Source organism: Oncorhynchus gorbuscha, linkage group LG14 (assembly GCF_021184085.1).
Source record: "Oncorhynchus gorbuscha isolate QuinsamMale2020 ecotype Even-year linkage group LG14, OgorEven_v1.0, whole genome shotgun sequence".
Taxonomy (NCBI): Eukaryota; Metazoa; Chordata; class Actinopteri; order Salmoniformes; family Salmonidae; genus Oncorhynchus; species Oncorhynchus gorbuscha.
This window is the reverse complement of record NC_060186.1, coordinates 78741171-78763670: the sequence shown is the minus strand read 5'-3', so window position 1 is coordinate 78763670 and position 22500 is coordinate 78741171. Positions and strand designations below refer to the sequence as shown.

Genomic DNA, 22500 nt, shown 5'->3' with positions numbered 1-22500 from the left:
AATGACAACCTATTCCCTATATAATGACAACCTATTCCCTATATAATGACAACCTATTCCCTATATAATGACAACCTATTCCCTATATAATGACAACCTATTCCTTATATAATGACAACCTATTCCCTATATAATGACAACCTATTCCCTATATAATGACAACCTATTCCCTATATAATGACAACCTATATAATGACAACCTATTCCCTATATAATGACAACCTATTCCCTATATAATGACAACCTATTCCCTATATAATGACAACCTATTCCCTATATAATGACAACCTATTCCCTATATAATGACAACCTATTCCCTATATAATGACAACCTATTCCCTATATAATGACAACCTATTCCCTATATAATGACAACCTATTCCCTATATAATGACAACCTATTCCCTATATAATGACAACCTATTCCCTATATAACAACAACCTATTCCCTATATAATGACAACCTATTCCCTATATAATGACAACCTATTCCCTATATAATGACAACCTAATCCCTATATAATGACAACCTGTTCCCTATATAATGACATCCTATTCCCTATATAATGACAACCTATTCCCTATATAATGACAACCTATTCCCTATATAATGACAACCTATTCCTATATAATGACAACCTATTCCCTATATAATGACAACCTATTCCCTATAATGACAACCTATTCCCTATATAATGACAACCTATTCCCTATATAATGACAACCTATTCCCTATATAATGACATCCTATTCCCTATATAATGACAACCTATTCCCTATATAATGACAACCTATTCCCTATATAATGACAACCTATTCCCTATATAATGACAACCTATTCCCTATATAAATGACAACCTATTCCCTATATAATGACAACCTATTCCCTATATAATGACAACCTATTCCCTGTATAACGACAACCTATTCCCTATATAATGCATTACATTTGAGCAGGGTCCATTTGAAACCTAGCCATTGACTGTCATGCAGGCAGGACGATGGATGGAAATGGGGTCTGCGCTCCTCTTCTGTCTGGCTCCTCTGACCCTATTCCCTATATAATGCCTTCCCACCCATTCTGACACGTTCACTAGAAACAAGTAGCCCCCAGCAGCCTGATTCCCTATTCCGAGAGACTCAAAATAATGCAACCTTTCCGATGCACGCACACACACACGCACGCACGCACGCACGCACGCACACACACACACACACACACACACACACACACACACACACACACACACACACACACACTCAGAAACACATACTTTGTATCAAATGCCAGGACGTGTGTAAGACAGTCACTTTGACAGAATACACTTCGTGGTTGCGGGGTCCATATTGTTTTGAGCTGAAAGGGAAGGCAGGGGACAAATGACCTAAAGATGGTTCTATATAAACACATCACACATAGACTTAGCTGAGCTCATCGCTATGCCCCTCCCACCTTCCCCCATCTCCCCTCTCTCCCCTCTCACCCCCACCTCCCCTATCACCCCTCTGCTATCCCCACCTCCCCTCTCACCCCCACCTCCCGTCTCCCCTCATCCCCCTCCTATCCCCACCTCCCTCTCACCCCCACCTCCCCTCTCCCCTCATCCCCCTCCTATCCCCACCTCCCCTCTCTCCCCTCTCACACCCACCTCCCCTATCACCCCCTGCTATTCCCACCTATTCTCCGATCTCTCCCCTCCTATCCCCACAACTCCCCTCTCTCCCATCTCACCCACACCTCCCCTCTCTCCCCTCTCCTATCCCCACCTCCCCTCTCTCCCCTCTCATCCTCCTCCTATACCCCCTCCCCTCTCTCCCATCTCACCCTATATAACCTATTCCCTATATAATCCTCTCCCCTCCCAACCTATTCTATCCCCATTCCCTCCCCTATCCCCACCTCCCCTCTCTCCCCTATCCCCACCTCCCCTCTTTCCCTTCTCATCCTCCTCCTATCCCCACCTCCCCCTCCTCCAACCTATCCCACCCCCACCTCTCCTCTCTCCCCTCCCCTATCCCCACCTCCCCTCTCTCCCCTCCCCTATCCCCACCTTCCCTCTCCCTCTTATCCTCCTCCCCTATATCCCCACCTCCCCTCTCTCCCCTCTTGTCCTCCTCCTATCCCCACCTCCCCTCTCTCCCATCTCATCCTCCTCCTATCCCCACCTCCCCTCTCTCCCCCATCTTATCCTCCTCCTATCCCCACCTCCCCTCTCTCCCATCCTCACCCCCCACCTCCCCTCTCTCCCTCCCCTATCCCCACCTCCCCTCTTCCCATCTCATCCTCCTCCTATCCCCACCTCCGCTCTCTCCCATCTCACCCCCACCTCCCCTCTCTCCCTCCCCTATCCCCACATCCCCTCTCTCCCTATCCCCTACCTCCCCTCTCTCCCCTCTCATCCTCCTCCTATCCCCACCTCCCCTCGCTCCCCTCTCCTATCCCCACCTCCCCCTCTCTCCCCTCTCTCCCCTCTCCCTCTCCCCTCTCCTATCACCACCTTCCCTCTCTCCCCCCTCCTTGGTATCCATACTTCATTAGACTCCATAACTGTAAGATGTTGCTAAATGCTTAAAATATGATTTGAGCTCCTAACCATGACTTTACAGAACTGAGTCCAACTAGAGTCTATTGTCTGACTTTACAGTACTGAGTCCAACTAGAGTCTATTGTCTGACTTTACAGTACTGAGTCCAACTAGAGTCTATTGTCTGACTTTACGGACACTGAGTCCAACTAGAGTCTATTGTCTGACTTTACAACTGAGTCCAACTAGAGTCTATTGTCTGACTTTACAACCTACTGAGTCCAACTAGAGTCTATTGTCTGACTTTACAGTACTGAGTCCAACTAGAGTCTATTGTCTGACTTTACAGTACTGAGTCCAACTAGAGTCTATTGTCTGACTTTACGGAACTGAGTCAACTAGAGTCTATGTGTCTGACTTTCCAGTAATGAGAGTAGTCTAGTGTGACAACCTTTCAGTACTGGTAACTAGTGTCTATGGTATTGACAACTAGTCCAACTAGAGTGTGTTGTCTGAGTTTAATGTGAACTAGTCCAACTAGAGTGTATTGTATTGACAACTGTGTCCAATAATGAGTCTATTGTGAGTGTGTGGTCCAGTGAGTTTTGTGAGTAACTGAGTGAGTTTGTGGTATTGAGTTTGTGAGTTTTATATTGACAACCTTTAGTTCATTTTATTTTTACAGGGACAGTGCACATTAATCAATGTTGGCTATTGGGCTTCATATCAATTGCACTTTGGAGAGCCTGTTTGTAGACAGACTGAATAGAGTTTTAATGTGTACAGCAAGCTTGGGCCCAACTAGTCAAGCAGTATGTTGAGTGGGGTAGTATCATAGATTTGAAGTACAGTTTTGCTACCTCTGTAGTCAAATAATTTCTATAAATCGGAAATTAGCTAGATTGAATTTAGTTATTTGAATTACCTTTTTCACATGCTTTTTAAAAGATAGGTTGGAATCAAGTATGATGCCAACGGTACTTAAAATCGTCTGATACCACCAACTGGAGTCTATCTCCCCTGACAATAGACATCTGGCTCAGTAGCATCTGTTGCCCTCTTTGTGAAGAACATGCAAACAGTTTTTATCACATTGATATGCTGACTTTACGGAACTGAGTCACTGAGCCACTTTGTAACCTGGACCATTACAGTAGTGAGTCCACTGAGCCACTTTGTAACCTGGACCATTACAGTAGTGAGTTCTTGTCCCCAGCTTGTTGTTTGCTCTTTGCATGCACATATATCTATGTATCATCTGCAAACATTTGAACTTCAGACCCAGTACAGACAGAAGGCAGATCATTAGTGTGTGGAATTGAGTTTGTCTGAGTACTGAGTGTGTGGTAGTGAGTTTGTCTGAGTAGTGAGTGTTTAGTATTGAGTTTGAGTTTAGTGAGTGTGTGGTAGTGAGTTTGTGAATAGTGAGTCCAACTGGTAGTCTGACTTTGGTAGTGAGTGTTTGGTAGTCTCCCTGTTTAGTATTGAGTTTGAGTAGTCTAGTCTGTTTGGTAGTGAGTTTGTGAATAGTCTGACTGTTTGGTCCAGTGAGTTTGTGAGTAGTGAGTCTCAACTGGTAGTGAGTTTGTGAATAGTCTAGTGTTTGGTACTGAGTCCAACTGAGTCTATTGTCCCCTGTTTGGTATTGAGTTTGAGTCTAGTCTGAGTGTGTACTGGTCCAACTAGAGTTTGTCTGAGTAGTGAGTGTTCCAACTGGTAGTGAATGTTTGGTAGTGAGTCCAACTGAGTCTATTGTCTGTTTGGTACTGAGTTTGTGAATAGTGCGTCTTTGGTAGTGAGTTTGTGAACTGAGTCCAACTAGAGTCTTTGGTAGTGAGTTTGAGTCCAACTAGAGTCTATTGTCTGACTTTACGGTACTGAGTCCAACTAGAGTCTATTGTCTGACTTACCAACTAGAGTCTATTGTCTGATTGAGTTTGTCTGAGTAGTGAGTGTTTAGGTCTATTGTCTGACTTTGGTACTGAGTCCAACTGAGTCTATTGTCTGTTTGTACTGAGTCCAACTGAGTGTTTGGTAGTGAGTTTGAGTAGTGAGTGTTTGGTATTGAGTTTGTGAATAGTGCGTGTTTGGTAGTGAGTTTGTGAATAGTGAGTGTTTGGTAGTGAGTTTGAACTAGTGAGTGTGTTTGGTATTGAGTTTGTGAGTAGTGAGTGTTTGGTAGTGAGTGTTTGGTAGTGAGTGTTTGGTATTGAGTTTGTGAGTAGTGAGTGTTGTGGTAGTGAGTTTGTGAGTAGTGAGTGTTTGGTATTGAGTTGGTGACAGTAGTGAGTGTATGGTAGTGAGTTTGTGAGTAGTAGAGTCTGTTTGGTAGTGAGTTTGTGAGTTGTGAGTGTTTGGTAGTCCAACTAGTTGTTAGTAGTGAGTGTTTGGTAGTGAGTGTTTGGTCAGTGAGTGTTTGGTAGTGAGTGTTTGGTAGTGAGTGTTTGGTAGTGAGTGTTTGGTAGTGAGTTGGTGAGTAGTCCAGTGTTTGGTAGTGAGTTTGTGAGTAGTGAGTGTTTGTAGTGAGTTTGAGTAGTGAGTGTGTCTATAGTGAGTTTGTGAATAGTCAGTGTTTGGTAGTGAGTTTTAGTCAGTTGAGTGTTTGGTATTGAGTTTGTGAGTGGAGTTACAGTAGTGAGTCAGTGAGTTTGTGACCATTACAGTAGTGAGTGTTTGTAGTGGAATGTTTGGTAGTGAGTTTGTAACCTGAGTGTTTGGTATTGAGTTTGTGAATAGTGCGAGTTTGGTAGTGAGTTTGTGAACATAGTGAGTGTTTGGTAAACATGAGTTTGAGTACAGTGAGTGTGTTTGGTATTGAGTTTGTGAGTACTGAGTGTTTGGTAGTGAGTGTTTGGTAGTGAGTGTTTGGTATTGAGTTTGTGAGTAGTGAGTGTTTGGTAGTGAGTTTGAGTAGTGAGTGTTTGGTATTGAGTTTGTGAATAGTGAGTGTTTGGTAGTGAGTTTGTGAATAGTGAGTGTTTGGTAGTGAGTTTGAGTAGTGAGTGTGTTTGGTATTGAGTTTGTGAGTAGTGAGTGTTTGGTAGTGAGTGTTTGGTAGTGAGTGTTTGGTATTGAGTTTGTGAACTAGTGAGTGTTTGGTAGTGAGTTTGTGAATAGTAGTGTTTGGTAGTGTTTGAGTAGTGAGTTGGTGAGTTTGTGAGTAGAGTGTTTGGTAGTGAGTGTTTGGTAGTGAGTGTTTGGTATTGAGTTTGTGAGTAGTGAGTGTTTGGTAGTGAGTTTGAGTAGTGAGTGTTTGGTATTGAGTTTGTGAGTAGTGCGTGTTTGGTAGTGAGTTTGTGAGTAGTGAGTGTTTGGTAGTGAGTTTGAGTAGTGAGTGTGTTTGGTATTGAGTTTGTGAGTAGTAGAGTGTTTGGTAGTGAGGTTTGAGTAGTGAGTGTTTGGTATTGAGTTTGTAGAGTGTTTGTAGAGTGTTTGGTAGTGAGTTTTGTAGTGAGTTGTGAGTGTTTTGGTAGTGAGTTGGTGAGTAGTGAGTGTTTGGTAGTGAGTTTGTGAGTAGTGAGTGTTTGGTAGTGAGTTTGTGAGTAGTGAGTGTTTGGTAGTGAGGTTGTGAGTAGTGAGTGTTTGGTAGTGAGTGTTTGGTAGTGAGTGTTTGGTAGTGAGTGTTTGGTAGTGAGTGTTTGGTAGTGAGTGTTTGGTAGTGAGTTGGTGAGTAGTGAGTGTTTGGTAGTGAGTTGGTGAGTAGTGAGTGTTTGGTAGTGAGTTGGTGAGTAGTGAGTGTTTGGTAGTGAGTTGGTGAGTAGTGAGTGTTTGGTAGTGAGGTTGTGAGTAGTGAGTGTTTGGTAGTGAGTGTTTGGTAGTGAGTGTTTGGTAGTGAGTGTTTGGTAGTGAGTTGGTGAGTGTGAGTGTTTGGTAGTGAGTTGGTGAGTAGTGAGTGTTTGGTAGTGAGTTGGTGAGTAGTGAGTGTTTGGTAGTGAGTTGGTGAGTCATATTAGTGGTGGCCCAGTCTAGCTGTCAGAGGGACAGAAAAGAAGGACAGGAAGCCAGTGAAGTGATGAACAGGATTAACATGCATTGCCAATCATTGACTGATGCAGCTCAGTGGAAGCAGCCCTCTGGTCTCTGCTGGCCAGTACAGAACCCTGTCACGTGACCCTCCGGTCTCTGCTGGCCAGTACAGAACCCTGTCACGTGACCCTCTGGTCTCTGCTGGCCAGTACAGAACCCTGTCACGTGACCCTCTTTGGTCTCTGCTGGCCAGTACAGAACCCTGTCACGTGACCCTCCGGTCTCTGCTGGCCAGTACAGAACCCTGTCACGTGACCCTCCGGTCTCTGCTGGCCAGTACAGAACCCTGTCACGTGACCCTCCGGTCTCTGCTGGCCAGTACAGAACCCTGTCACGTGACCCTCTGGTCTCTGCTGGCCAGTACAGAACCCTGTCACGTGACCCTCCGGTCTCTGCTGGCCAGTACAGAACCCTGTCACGTGACCCTCCGGTCTCTGCTGGCCAGTACAGAACCCTGTCACGTGACCCTCCGGTCTCTGCTGGCCAGTACAGAACCCTGTCACGTGACCCTCCGGTCTCTGCTGGCCATCATCAAAGGAAAAACCCATTGACAGACAGAGCTTTATAACGCTCTCATTGATGGGTTCAGAGTGCTTGACTTTACAGCAACATAACACTATCAGTACACATTACAGTATATAGTCTAACTACCCCAACAGAAGATGATCTGTGTACATACTACTACTTCATCTGGTGTATTATATTATCATCTTTGTCAATTTTTGTTTGTTGCAAGTAAATCACGAATCTCATGTTTTGTTGGAAACAGTGATCTTGTTGTCCCGTGGTTCATTTCCAGGTGTGCGTCTGGATCGCGTGAGGGGTACACAAGAGGAGAATGGGGACACGGAGAAGGTTTGGTAGTATCTAGGCCTGACACTCCCCGCTCCGGCCAAAGACATGTTTGAGTCACAACAACAGTGACCCTTTTGCTTGTTTTATACCCTAGTGCCTTGTGTATTGGTGTATTCATGTCACATGACCTGCATTGTGTATTATACTTAGTTGTGTACCTCACATGACCTGCATTGTAACCTTGTATTATGTTAGGGCCTTGTGTATTGGTGTATTCATGTCACATGACCTGCATTGTAACCTTGCATGAGTTGTGATAGTAGGGCCTTGTAGTGATTGGTGTATTCATGTTTGGACCTGATTGTAACCTTTGTATGTTTGGTAGTGAGCCTTGTGTATTGGTGTATTCCACATGACCTGTTGTAACCTTTGTATGTTTGGGCCTTGTGTATTGGTGTATTCATGTCACATGACCTGCATTGTAACCTTTGTATTATGTTAGGGCCTTGTGTATTGGTGTATTCATGTCACATGACCTGGTCATTGTAACCTTTGTATTATATTTTATGATTTAACTTTTTTTGTGTTTTTTGGTAAGCCTTTTCCAGAAATGTAATTCCAGCAGTTGTCTGAGTGATGTCTGCTCCAGCGGCAGTGGGAAAGTAGAAAGTTTATACATTATGAAAAGGTTTGGAAAAACATTCTAAAACAGTTAGTTAGAAGTAATTGATTCCAATAGAGAACTAAGAGTCAGAGGTCACACACTTATTCAGTCGGTTTGATGATGTAGAAGATGATCTGTTACTTAGGGCTAGGAACATAAGGTTATAAGGTCATTTAATCCTTAAGCCTGTCAATCTTTCCTCACCCTCAGGGAACATTACACCGTCAAGTGTAGATCAATGTCTTATCTCCGAGGTTAGAAATATTTTGAAAGTAGGCCTATAGTTCTGAAAATAATGATTGTGCTCGGCCATCTGACATAAAAAAGACCCTATTAGGAAGGCTCATCAAAGTAAAATTTAAACATAAAACAAAACAAAACATTTTTTTAAATGATTCCTTTTTCAAATCATATGAGCAAAAAAAAATATGTAGCTTTATCTGGAATGCTAAACCAGACAAGATAAACGCATGCCTGTCTATATAATGAATATGAACTGGGTGGGTTGAGATGATTAAATATAAAATCCCATTAACCTCTCTCTAAAAACTTACTTGATACAAAAGTTTTACTAGAACCCAAAATGGTTCTCCAGTAGATTACTAATGAATTCCATTGTTTAAAAAAATGGCCTCTTTGTCTTTGTGCAGATTGCCATGTCTCTTTTTCCATTCATTGAAAATACAGAAACCTTTTTCAAAGTATCTCTCTTTTTCAAACAAGCGTTTTGCAGAGCTGGTAACAAATCCAATTTCATCCCCTGAAAATATACAACAAATATTATGGTTGAACTCAAATGTACTGGTCGATAATATACGTGTTTTATAGAAAGTTTGAAAAGGATATTTTGTTTTTTAAATGACATTTTTAATTGGAGTAGTAGAGTTGTTTTTCATGGAGTTATCAGAATTGTATGGGAAGGTCTGCTCAATCCAAGATGGAGGAGGCAGGTGGCAGCGGGAGGAGGTAGGGAACTGGTCTGTCTGCCCAATATAAAGGATCAATACTGGAGGAGGGAGGAGGGAGGAGTAGGGAACTGGTCTGTCTGCCCAATATAAAGGATCAATACTGGAAGGGAGGAGGGAGGAGGTCAGGGAACTGGTCTGTCTGCCCAATATAAAGGATCAATACTGGAGGGAGGAGGAGGGAGGAGGTAGGGAACTGGTCTGTCTGCCCAATATAAAGGATCAATACTGGAGGAGGAGGGTGGGAGGAGGTAGGGAACTGGTCTGTCTGCCCAATATAAAGGATCAATACTGGAGGAGGGAGGAGGGAGGGGGAACTGGTCTGTCTGCCCAATATAAAGGATCAATACTGGAGGAGGGAGGAGGGAGGATTAGGGAACTGGTCTGTCTGCCCAATATAAAGGATCAATAAGGAGGGAGGAAGATGTAGGGAACTGGTCTGTCTGCCCAATGGGAGGGAGGAGGGAGGAGGTAGGGAACTGGTCTGTCTGCCCAATATAAAGGATCAATACTGGAGGAGGGAGGAGGGAGGAAAAGGGAACTGGTCTGTCTGCCCAATATAAAGGATCAATACTGGAAAGGAGGTTAACTGGTCTGTCTGCCCAATATAAAGGATCAATACTGGAGGTTTGATGATGTAGAGATAGTTAGGAGGTTGGTCTGTCTGCCCAATATAAAGGATCAATACTGGAGGAGGGAGGAGGGAGGAGGTAGGGAACTGGTCTGTCTGCCCAAGTTCTGAAAGGAATGATTGTGGTCTGCCATCTGACATATAAAGGATCAATACTGGAGGAGGGAGGAGGGAAACATAAAACTGGTCTGTCTTTTTCAATATAAAGGATCAATACTGGAGGAGGGATTAGGGAACTGGTCTGTCTGCCCAATATAAAGATCAATACTGGAGGAGGGAGGAGGGAAAAGTTTTATAGAACCCAAAATGGTTCTCCAGTAGATTACTAAGAAGGTAGGCCTCTTTGTCTTTGTGCAACTGGTCTGTTGCCCAAAATATAAAGGATCAATACTGGAGGAGGGAGGTAGGAGGTAAACTGGTCTGTCTCCCAAAATATACAACAAATACTGGAGGAAGGAAAGGTAGGGAACTGGTCTGTCTAATATAAAGGATTTATACTGGAGGAGGGAAGGGAAAGGGAACTGGTCTGTCTGCCCAATATAAAGGATCAATTTTGGAGGAGGGAGGAGGGAGTAGAACTGGTCTGTTTTAAAGGATCAATGGGAGGAGGGAGGAGGAGGAGGTAGGGAACTGGTCTGTCTGCCCAATATAAGGATCAATACTGGAGGAGGGAGGAGGGAGGAGGTAGGGAACTGGTCTGTCTGCCCAATATAAAGGATCAATACTGGAGGAGGGAGGAGGGAGGAGGTAGGGAACTGGTCTGTCTGCCCAATATAAAGGATCAATACTGGAGGAGGCAGGTGGCAGCGGGAGGAGGTAGGGAACTGGTCTGTCTGCCCAATATAAAGGATCAATACTGGAGGAGGGAGGAGGGAGGAGGTAGGGAACTGGTCTGTCTGCCCAATATAAAGGATCAATACTGGAGGAGGGAGGAGGGAGGAGGTAGGGAACTGGTCTGTCTGCCCAATATAAAGGATCAATACTGGAGGAGGGAGGAGGGAGGAGGTAGGGAACTGGTCTGTCTGCCCAATATAAAGGATCAAAACTGGAGGAGGGAGGAGGGAGGAGGTAGGGAACTGGTCTGTCTGCCCAATATAAAGGATCAATACTGGAGGAGGGAGGAGGGAGGAGGTAGGGAACTGGTCTGTCTGCCCAATATAAAGGATCAATACTGGAGGAGGGAGGAGGGAGGAGGTAGGGAACTGGTCTGTCTGCCCAATATAAAGGATCAATACTGGAGGAGGGAGGAGGGAGGAGGTAGGGAACTGGTCTGTCTGCCCAATATAAAGGATCAATACTGGAGGAGGTAGGAGGGAGGAGGTAGGGAACTGGTCTGTCTGCCCAATATAAAGGATCAATACTGGAGGAGGGAGGAGGGAGGAGGTAGGGAACTGGTCTGTCTGCCCAATATAAAGGATCAATACTGGAGGAGGAGGGTGGGAGGAGGTAGGGAACTGGTCTGTCTGCCCAATATAAAGGATCAATACTGGAGGAGGGAGGAGGGAGGAGGTAGGGAACTGGTCTGTCTGCCCAATATAAAGGATCAATACTGGAGGAGGCAGGTCTGGCCCAGGGGAGGAGGTAGGGAACTGGTCTGTCTGCCCAATATAAAGGATCAATACTGGAGGAGGGAGGAGGGAGGAGGTAGGGAACTGGTCTGTCTGCCCAATATAAAGGATCAATACTGGAGGAGGAGGGTGGGAGGAGGTAGGGAACTATAGGATAAAAAACTGGCATAGGAATAAAAATGACATAAATAGGAAAGTAGACCAGTTTCATTTGAGGACCAGGATGTTGACAACTGTGCCATACAGATTGCAAAATAGTTGGGAAGAGATTTTAGATTTACCGATTCCATGGAACCGGGTATATGAGTTGATATACACTGCTTAAAATAATAAAAGGAACACTTAAGAATATTTCATTCATTCAGATCTAGGATGTGTTATTTTAGTGTTCCCTTAATTATTTTGAGCAGTGTATAAAACAACGCAGGACTTCGTGCTTTTACTGTACAGAATTATTGCCACCAACAAAAGGTTGAATATTTGGGGCATAAAATCATCAAAGCTCTGCAGATTTTTGTTGTGAGGATACAGAATCAATAGACCATTTATTTTGGTATTGCCCTCAGGTAGCCTGTTTCTGGTCTCAGATTCAGGGATGGCTGAAAATGCATAGCATTGATCTAAAATTGACCCAAGTAATAGTACTGTTGGGAGATCTGGAGAGACCGGGTCAGTCAATTACTAATGTACTAATACTCTTAATACAAGTATTTATCTTCAACTCTCAATCTGTGGATTCTGTTCAATTAGACAGATTCAAGTTGTATGTTAAACATCGCAGAATAGATGGGCGGCAGGGTAGCCTAGTGGTTAGAGCGTTGGACTAGTAACCGAAAGGTTGCAAGATCAAATCCCTAAGCTGACAAGGTAAAAATCTGTCGTTCTGCCCCTGAACTAGGAAGGTAACCCACTGTTCCCAGGCCGTCATTGAAAATAAGAATTTATTCTTGAACTTACTTGCCTCGTTAAATAAAGGTGTAAAAAAATAAATAACAATGTAACTGTTCAAAAGATACTTGATACTTAGAAACCCGAAGAGGCCAGCAGGGATCGGTGGAATGGCTGAGGGTTGGGATGTGGAGTTGGAGACAAGTGGGAGTGGCGTTAATGGGCGGGGGGATAGAATGACGGTCGAAGATAAAAGTCAAAAAAATAATGTCAAAACAAAAATGAAGCTTGAATGACACTGAGCGGCAACGTTGTCTCTATTCCCTGAGGCTGATGCCGTGCAGGTGTTTATACACTCATTTAAATACACACACACACACACACACACGTGTAAATAGTGTCATACAATGCCCTCATAAGTATCCAGTTGGTCTTGCTGTTATGATCTTTGTTGTCAATGATGTCTTTTTTTTTTATTTGCGTTTTCTGTTTTCCTTTATTTTTCTCTTTTGTTCATTTTGTTGGTGCATCGGGGGGGGGGCTTTGGGGGGGGGGGGCGGGGGTTGGGGGGGGGGGGGGGGGGGCGATTCTGGATGGTCGGTGGCCTGGCGGTTGGGAGCTTGGGCCGGTGAGATCTGGATCGTCCCCATTTTTGACCTTGTGGAAGATCTGTCGTTGAGCAGGGCGTTGACCCTGTGGGAGCAGGGCGTTGACCCTGGGGACCTTGGAGATCTGTCGACGTGCCGTTGAGCAGGGCGTTGACCCTGGGGACCTTGGAGATCTGTCGACGTCCGTTGAGCAGGGCGTTGACCCTGGGGACCTTGGAGATCTGTCGACGTCCGTTGAGCAGGGCGTTGACCCTGGGGACCTTGGAGATCTGTCGACGTCCGTTGAGCAGGGCGTTGACCCTGGTGACCTTGGAGATCTGTCGACGTGCCATTGAGCAGGGCGTTGACCCTGGGGACCTTGGAGATCTGTCGACGTGCCGTTGAGCAGGGCGTTGACCCTGGGGACCTTGGAGATCTGTTGACGTGCCGTTGAGCAGGGCGTTGACCCTGGGGACCTTGGAGATCTGTCGACGTCCGTTGAGCAGGGCGTTGACCCTGGGGACCTTGGAGATCTGTCGACGTGCCGTTGAGCAGGGCGTTGACCCTGGGGACCTTGGAGATCTGTCAACGTGCCGTTGAGCAGGGCGTTGACCCTGGGGACCTTGGAGATCTGTCAACGTGCCGTTGAGCAGGGCGTTGACCCTGGGGACCTTGGAGATCTGTCGACGTCCGTTGAGCAGGGCGTTGACCCTGGTGACCTTGGAGATCTGTCGACGTGCCATTGAGCAGGGCGTTGACCCTGGGGACCTTGGAGATCTGTCGACGTGCCGTTGAGCAGGGCGTTGACCCTGGGGACCTTGGAGATCTGTTGACGTGCCGTTGAGCAGGGCGTTGACCCTGGGGACCTTGGAGATCTGTCGACGTCCGTTGAGCAGGGCGTTGACCCTGGGGACCTTGGAGATCTGTCGACGTGCCGTTGAGCAGGGCGTTGACCCTGGGGACCTTGGAGATCTGTCAACGTGCCGTTGAGCAGGGCGTTGACCCTGGGGACCTTGGAGATCTGTCAACGTGCCGTTGAGCAGGGCGTTGACCCTGGGGACCTTGGAGATCTGTCGACGTCCGTTGAGCAGGGCGTTGACCCTGGGGACCTTGGAGATCTGTCGACGTGCCGTTGAGCAGGGCGTTGACCCTGGGGACCTTGTGGGAGATCTGTCGACGTGCCGTTGAGCAGGACGTTGACCCTGGGGACCTTGTGGGAGATCTGTCGACGTGCCGTTGAGCAGGGCGTTGACCCTGGGGACCTTGTGGGAGATCTGTCGACGTCCGTTGAGCAGGGCGTTGACCCTGGGGACCTTGTGGGAGATCTGTCAACATGCCGTTGAGCAGGGCGTTGACCCTGGGGACCTTGGAGATCTGTCAACGTGCCGTTGAGCAGGGCATTGACCCTGGGGACCTTGGAGATCTGTCAACGTGCCGTTGAGCAGGGCATTGACCCTGGGGACCTTGGAGATCTGTCGACGTCCGTTGAGCAGGGCATTGACCCTGGGGACCTTGTGGGAGATCTGTCGACGTCCGTTGAGCAGGGCGTTGACCCTGGGGACCTTGGAGATCTGTCAACGTGCCGTTGAGCAGGGCATTGGCCCTGGTTGCTCCTGTTGGTCGCTCTGGATGGAGGAGTCTCTGCTAGATGACTCCATGTAATGTCAACGTTGAGCGGCTTCAATTGCAAGTAGATTGTAGGTTTTCATGTTCAATGGGAAAAAAAATGTTAAAATCATATGTTTTAAATAAAGGTACAAACCCAGGTCATGTGACATGATCCACTCAGGGTTCTACCACACGAGGTTCTACCACTCAGGGTTCTACCACACTTGGTTCTAAACATGGTGCATGTTGGGTTGTACAACACTAACATCTCACTATGCAATCTACTCTAAACCTCTGTCCATCCACAGGCATCTAATCACACCTTGTTTCTCTCTCTCCCTACCCCTCTCTCTCTCTCTCCCTCCACCTCTCTTTCTCTCTCTCCCCCCTCTCTCTCTCTCTCTCTCTCTCCCTCCCTCCAACTCTCTCTCTCTCTCTCTCTCTTTCTCTCCCTCCAACTCTCCCCCCTCTCTCTCTCTCTCTCTCCCCTCCCTCCCTCCCTCCCTCCAACTCTCTCTCCCCCTCTCTTGTTTCTCTCTCTCCCTCCCCCTCTCTCTCTCTCTCTCTCCCTCCACCTCTCTTTCTCTCTCTCTCCGCCCTCTCTCTCTCTCTCTCTCTCTCTCTCTCTCTCTCTCTCTCTCTCTCTCTCTCTCCCTCCCTCCAACTCCCCCCTCTCCCCCCCTCTCTCTCTCCCTCCACCCCCCCCCTCTCTCGCCAGTGACAAAGATCGTGTCTCACCTGCTGGTGGTTGAACCAGAGAAGATCTATGCCATGCCAGACCCGACCATGCCAGACGGAGACATCAAGGCCCTGACCACTCTGTGTGACCTGGCTGACAGAGAACTGGTGGTCATCATCGGCTGGGCCAAACATATCCCAGGTAGAGGGGACTGTATTATCTAAACAGAGCACTCCCAACATATCCCAGGTAGAGGGGACTATATTATCTACACAGAGCACTCCCAACATATCCCAGGTAGAGGGGACTATATTATCTACACAGAGCACTCCCAACATATCCCAGGTAGAGGGGACTATATTATCTACACAGAGCACTCCCAACATATCCCAGGTAGAGGGGACTATATTATCTACACAGAGCACTCCCAACATATCCCAGGTAGAGGGGACTATATTATCTACACAGAGCACTCCCAACATATCCCAGGTAGAGGGGACTATATTATCTACACAGAGCACCCCAACATATCCCAGGTAGAGGGGACTATATTATCTACACAGAGCACTCCCAACATATCCCAGGTAAAGGGGACTGTATTATCTACACAGAGCACTCCCAACATATCCCAGGTAGAGGGGACTATATTATCTACACAGAGCACTCCCAACATATCCCAGGTAGAGGGGACTGTATTATCTACACAGAGCACTCCCAACATATCCCAGGTAGAGGGGACTATATTATCTACACAGAGCACCCCAACATATCCCAGGTAGAGGGGACTATATTATCTACACAGAGCACTCCCAACATATCCCAGGTAGAGGGGACTATATTATCTACACAGAGCACTCCCAACATATCCCAGGTAGAGGGGACTATATTATCTACACAGAGCACTCCCAACATATCCCAGGTAGAGGGGACTATAACAGGTAACAGGTATCATTAACAGACAGTTAACAGGTATCATTAACAGACAGGTAACAGGTATCATTAACAGACAGGTAACAGGTATCATTAACAGACAGGTAACAGGTATCATTAACAGGCAGGTAACAGGTATCATTAACAGACAGGTAACAGGTATCATTAACAGACAGGTAACAGGTATCATTAACAGACAGGTAACAGGTATCATTAACAGACAGGTAACAGGTATCATTAACAGATAGGTAACAGGTATCATTAACAGACAGGTAACAGGTATCATTAACAGATAGGTAACAGGTATCATTAACAGACAGGTAACAGGTATCATTAACAGATAGGTAACAGGTATCATTAACAGACAGGTAACAGGTATCATTAACAGACAGGTAACAGGTATCATTAACAGACAGGTAACAGGTATCATTAACAGATAGGTAACAGGTATCATTAACAGACAGGTAACAGGTATCATTAACAGACAGGTAACAGGTATCATTAACAGACAGGTAACAGGTATCATTAACAGACATGTAACAGGTATGATTAACAGACAGGTAACAGGTATCATTAACAGACAGGTAACAGGTATCATTAACAGACAGGTAACAGGTATCATTAACAGACAGGTAACAGGTATCATTAACAGACAGGTAACAGGTATCATTAACAGACAGGTAACAGGTATCATTAACAGACAGGTAACAGGTATCATTAACAGACAGGTAACAGGTATCATTAACAGACAGGTAACAGGTATCATTAACAGACAGGTAACAGGTATCATTAACAGACAGGTAACAGGTATCATTAACAGACAGGTAACAGGTATCATTAACAGACAGGTAACAGGTATCATTAACAGACAGGTAACAGATATGATTAACAACCTTATCATCAGTCCATTATTAGCCTGCTAAGAGGAGTGAGGACCCTCTCTTTCAAATAGTTTAACTGGCAGCCAAACACATGTAGGAAAAAGTTTGATACATTGCGTTCGGAAAGTATTCAGACACCTTGACTTTTTCCACATTTTGGTACGTTCCAACCTATTCATTTGTTTTTTCCTCAATCTACACCTAATACCCCAGAATCACAAAGCAAAAATCGGTTTTTATACATTTTTTTGCCAATGTATAACAACTGAAATATCACATTTACATAAAGATTCAGGCATTTAATCAGTACTTTTCTGAAGCACCTTTTGCTCGCGATTACAGCCTCGAGTCTTCTTGGGTATTGACGCTACAAGCTTGGTACATCTGTATTTGGGGAGTTTCTCCCATTCTTCTCTGCAGAGCCTCTCAAGCTCTGTCAGGTTGGATGGGGAGCGTCGCTGCACAGCTATTTTCAGGTCTGTCCAGAGATGTTAGACGGATGACGCGGCTTAGCTTGAATAGTAGACACACACACACACACACACACACACACACACACACACACACACACACACACACACACACACACACACACACACACACACACACACACACACACACACACACACACACACACACACACACACACACACACACAGGCCTCATAGCGTTGTAACTCATTGTCATGGGGAGTACTGATTGGCTGTTGCTTATACTGTACATGCTGTCATGACAACCAGGCAAGAATGATTGGCATGGCTGCCACAGGTCAGAGGTCACCGTTAATTTGTGCAGCTGCACCGGAACGGTCACCACTTACAGTACAATCATACCATATGCATGCACATACTGTTTAATAATTCCTCTCTCGTTCACACACACATTTACACACAAGCCTGCCACACTGTTAGATTAGAGGAAGGGGGAGAGATGTCTCTCTCTCCACCATAGGTCCAGTCATGTCATTACCTCTCTCTTTATTGGGCCAATGATAGCCCTTAGGAGCACTGTAATGTTGGCAAATGAATAGAGAGTGAACTGTTATCTATCAGGGCTCTATGAGAGAGAACTGTTATCTATCAGGGCTGGCTATCTGTTTCGACAGCACAGTCTGGAATATGTCCCGGGATCCATCCGATGACATTGAGGAGTTTACTACATCAGTCACCGGCTTCATTAATCAGTGCATTGAAGGGTCCTTCCGAGCGGCGCAGCGGTCTAAGCCACTACATCGCAGTGCTTGAGGCGTCGCTACAAACCCGGGTTTGATCCCGGGCTGTGTCACGGCCGTGACCGTGAGTCCCCTATGACATGTAATGCCAAAAACAGATTAGATGAACTGGAATGAGAGCTGTGAGCATTAAAAGGGAAGTAAGCAAACCATGTCCCTAATGAGTCACCGCCCCTACATTATCACTAAAGGTGACCTCGCATACTGGGATCGGTTTGCTCCTAGCAGAACTCGGCTAGGCCTCGCATCTTCCCTTAAAAGACCTTTGCTTGAAAAACTAGAAAAAAAGCTGTTTATCCAATTTGAGATGCAATAGTGTGTCAAAAACAGTCTGAATTAATCTAAGATAACTCAAGAAATCTGTCATTAATTTAGAAGTTTTTGCCGAGGAGATCTCAGTCGTTCAATTTTACATCTGAATAATCTGTTTGGTGCAGTTTTTGTCATGTTAAAAAATGTGGATGGAAACGAGTAGTTTCTCGTGGAATGACAACAAATACTTAATTGAAGAATCCAAATTGAAGAATCCCTACTGACCAATCACAGATGAAGGGGCGTAGACTTCGGCTACCGAACTTCAGCTTACCCCGAGAAAAAATTGTTGTGTGAACGAGCAGCCGGGGAAAAAAACCCTTGCCGAAGTCCAAAACAAACAACACGTCATTGTAATAATACAAACTGTTTCAGATGGGAAGCATTTAAACTGCAAAGAACCCTTTTGAAGGGCTCAAAGGTTCCTTTGAGTCTTTGTGTTCCACATAGAACCATCAACTTTCCAAAGAACCCTTGAGGAACCCTTTTCTCTTAGTTCATATGATCTTCTACGTAGAAGATCCCCTTACCCGCTAACGACCCGTGTGTGTGTGTGTGTGTGTGTGTGTGTGTGTGTGTGTGTGTGTGTGTGTGTGTGTGTGTGTGTGTGTGTGTGTGTGTGTGTGTGTGTGTGTGTGTGTGTGTGTGTGTGTGTGTGTGTGTGTGTGTGTGTGTGTGTGTGTGTGTGTGTGGCTTTGTGAGGTCATAGAGCAAAACAAGATGACACGTGCGTGTTCCGGAAGAGTCTCTCAGCTTTTCATAGATGGGTCATAATAGTTTGTATCTCAAACCGTTCTGTCTTTGCGGAGGTTTTGTTGAGAAGGAATGGACTAATCCAACGGTACAACCCAGCAGTCCGTAGCTCAAACACAGTATTTATCAAAAAATAAATAAAAAGAGGGGTTTAGAAGCCCTATTATCATGCCAGTGTGATCGTGGGACTCAAGAAAAAACACATGGGGGCTTGAGCTCACCGACCTAACAGCAGAGTGAGGTCAAAGGTCGGAGTATAGATGAGTTGGAAACCGTGCTGGTCCATGGCCTTGACATTTGTAGAGTTGTAATCAGACCAAAACATTTTGTTGTCCTTTTACAGTGTTATTACTTTATCTACAGCAGACTTACTGACTGTATCAACGAACTGTAACACAAAGCTATAATCCAATCATCCGATACCTGTAAACCGATAATCATCTTTAAAAAATTAGGGGATTCAATATATATATATATATAAAATCAAATAAATCTACAGATCTACTCCACCATTTTCAAAGTGAAACAAAGTTAAAGAGAACCTTTGTTGAAGCACCTATTGGCAGTCATTACAGCTGTACATAATTCTCAATAAGATTCGACCCAACTTTGTATCACACTTAGGGAAAACATATTAATTAAGGACACCTGCTGTTTGAATGGCAGACTGACCAGGTGAATCCAGGTGAATCCAGGTGGAAGATATGATCCCTTATTGACGTTACCTGTTAAATCCACTTCAATCAGTGTAGATGAAAAGGGAGGAGACGAGTTAAAGAAGGATTTTAAAGCCTTGAGACAATTGAGATTGTGTGTGTGTGCCATTCAGAGGGTGAACGGACAAGACCAAGATTGAAGTGCCATTGAACGGGGTAATGGTAGTAGGTGCCAGGTGCACCGGTTTGACTGTGTCAAGAACTGCAACGCTGCTGGGTTTTTCACACTCAACACTTCCCTGTGTGTATCAAGAAAGGTCCACCACTAAAAGCACATCCAGCCAATGGTCGAAAATGAGGCATTAATGAAAGCGGACATTAAGGAGGCTGACAGGAAGTGTGCAGAGCAACAGACAGGCTACAGTTGGACAGTCCAGTGCAACATTGGTGCCCAAAGACCCGTAAAATAATGCACAACTCATCGTACTTTAACATGAATGGGGTACGGCAGCCGATGACCTGACAGAGTTCCACCTCTTTCAGGAGAAAGACTAGAAACTGCGACTACAGAGGGCTGAGGAATGAAAACACTGGAGAATTGGAAAAACATTCAGCCCGGTCTGATGAATCACGCTGATGGAGGACAAGGGAGTACATGGAGGATGAGGGAGTACATGGGAGGACGAGGGAGTACATGGGAGGACGAGGGAGTACATGGGAGGACGAGGGAACATGAGAGGACGAGGGAGTACATGGGAGGAAGAGGGAGAACATGGGAGGATGAGGGAGTACATGGGAGGACGAGGGAGGGGAGTACATGGGAGGATGAGGGAGTACATGGGAGGACGAGGGAGTACATGGGAGGACGAGTACATGGGAGGACGAGGGAGTACATGGGAGGATGAGGGAGTACATGGGAGGACGAGGGAGAACATGGGAGTACGAGGGAGGACGGGAGAACATGGGAGGATGAGGGAGAACATGGGAGGACGAGGGAGTACATGGGAGTACATGAGAGGACATGGGAGGATGAAGAGTACATGGGAGGACGAGGGAGTACATGGGAGGACGAGGGAGGACGAGGGAGTACATGGGAGGACGAGGGAGTACATGGGAGGACGAGGGAGTACATGGGAGGACAAGGGAGTACATGGGAGTACATGAGGAACGAGTACATGAGGGAGTACATGGGAGGACGAGGGAGTACGAGGGAGAACATGGGAGGACGAGGGAGTACATGAGAACATGGGAGGACGAGGGAGTACATGGGAGGATGAGGGAGTACATGCGTCATCATGCCGCATGTCAACATTGTAGGCTGGTGGTGGCGTGGGGTGTGTTTTCATGGCACACATTGGGCCCCTTGATAAACGTGTTTTAACATAATATCTGAACATCATAGCCAATCAGGTGCATCACTTCATGTCAGCAGTCTATCCATCTGCAAATATATATTTTTTTTTCGGCAGGACGATGCCCTTTATGCCACAAGGCTAGATTTGTCCAGGAATAGTTCCACAAACATGACAGTGAATTCAGCTTACTGCAGTGGCCTGCCCAGACACCAGAAGCATTGGAGTCAACATGGGTCAGCATTCCTGTGGAACGCTTCAGACACCTTGTAGAGTCCATGCCCCGACAGATTGAGTCTGTTCTAAGGGCAAAAGGGGGTGCAACTCAATATGAGGAAGGTGTTCCTAATGTTTTGTACAATCAGTGTATCATAGTTCAGTTTTTGCAAACTGAGTTTCTAGTGATCTGACTCTGATACATTCCCAGAGTAAAAATATATATATTTTACCCCCCTTGTTCGTTAGTAAACTGTGTCAAATTTGCTGGAAATTATATTTTCTTTGTGACCTAGCTCCTTGATTTAACTAATAAATGTGGAAAATTACAATTGCGTATTTTATCTAAAATCGACATGCTGGTATGAAAGTCAAACACCCTCCAAATGGAGCCAATAAGGCAAACCCATATATATATATATATTTACATTTAAGTTATTTAGCAGACGCTCCATATTAGGCCTAAACCCGACCTATCCTCCTCTAGGATTCTCCAGCCTGTCTCTGGCAGACCAGATGAGTCTACTGCAGAGTGCCTGGATGGAGATCCTGGTCCTGAGCATCGTGTTCCGCTCGTTGGCCTGTGAGGAGGAGCTGGTGTATGCTGAGGACTATGTGGTGGATGAGGAGCACGCTCGTCTATCTGGCCTGCTGGACCTGCACGTTGCCATCCTGCCTCTGGTCCGACGCTATAAGAAGCTGAGTGTGGAGAAGGAGGAGTTTGTCACGCTCAAGGCCATCGCCCTCGCTAACTCAGGTACGGACACAGATGACAGACACAGTCAGAAATGCACAAACATACACACACGCACAAATTATTATTACTATATTTGCTGAAATATGTCAGACTCATAACACCTGTTGTTGATAGGAGACACAGGAAACAGTCCCCCTTAAATATTGACATTAGAGTATGTCTGAATGGTCAATCTCTGGTAAATCTAAGTAGCTGACATGTAATTAAAACAAAACAAAATGTCGCCAATCTCTGAGGGCAATCGCATCCACACAGACGATCTGAGATAAGAGGGGACAAAGGGGTCAACAACACGGCTGTTTAATTAAATGTCCCTGCTGTGCCACTGTGTGTGCGTGCTCGCCTCTTCTGAAGGCACGTGTGTGTATAGCGACTGTGTGTGATTGTCAGTGTTCTCTATCTCCTTTCTCTCTCCTCCCCTATTTTTCTCTCTCCCTCTTTTCTCTCCCTCTTTTTCTCTCTCCCTCTCTCCTCCC

General features: G+C 45.7%; 1 protein-coding gene across 1 annotated transcript in view; it reads left to right on the top strand.

The window, feature by feature from the left end:
- The window catches only part of LOC123995458 (steroid hormone receptor ERR2-like), a 110950-nt gene that overhangs the window by 80180 nt on the left and 8270 nt on the right, over positions 1-22500 (top strand). The window contains exons 4-6 of the mRNA XM_046299088.1: positions 7351-7405; positions 14929-15137; positions 21755-22024. Of these exons, the coding sequence (XP_046155044.1) occupies positions 7351-7405; positions 14929-15137; positions 21755-22024 (534 nt within the window). The remainder of the gene's footprint in view (positions 1-7350; positions 7406-14928; positions 15138-21754; positions 22025-22500) is intronic.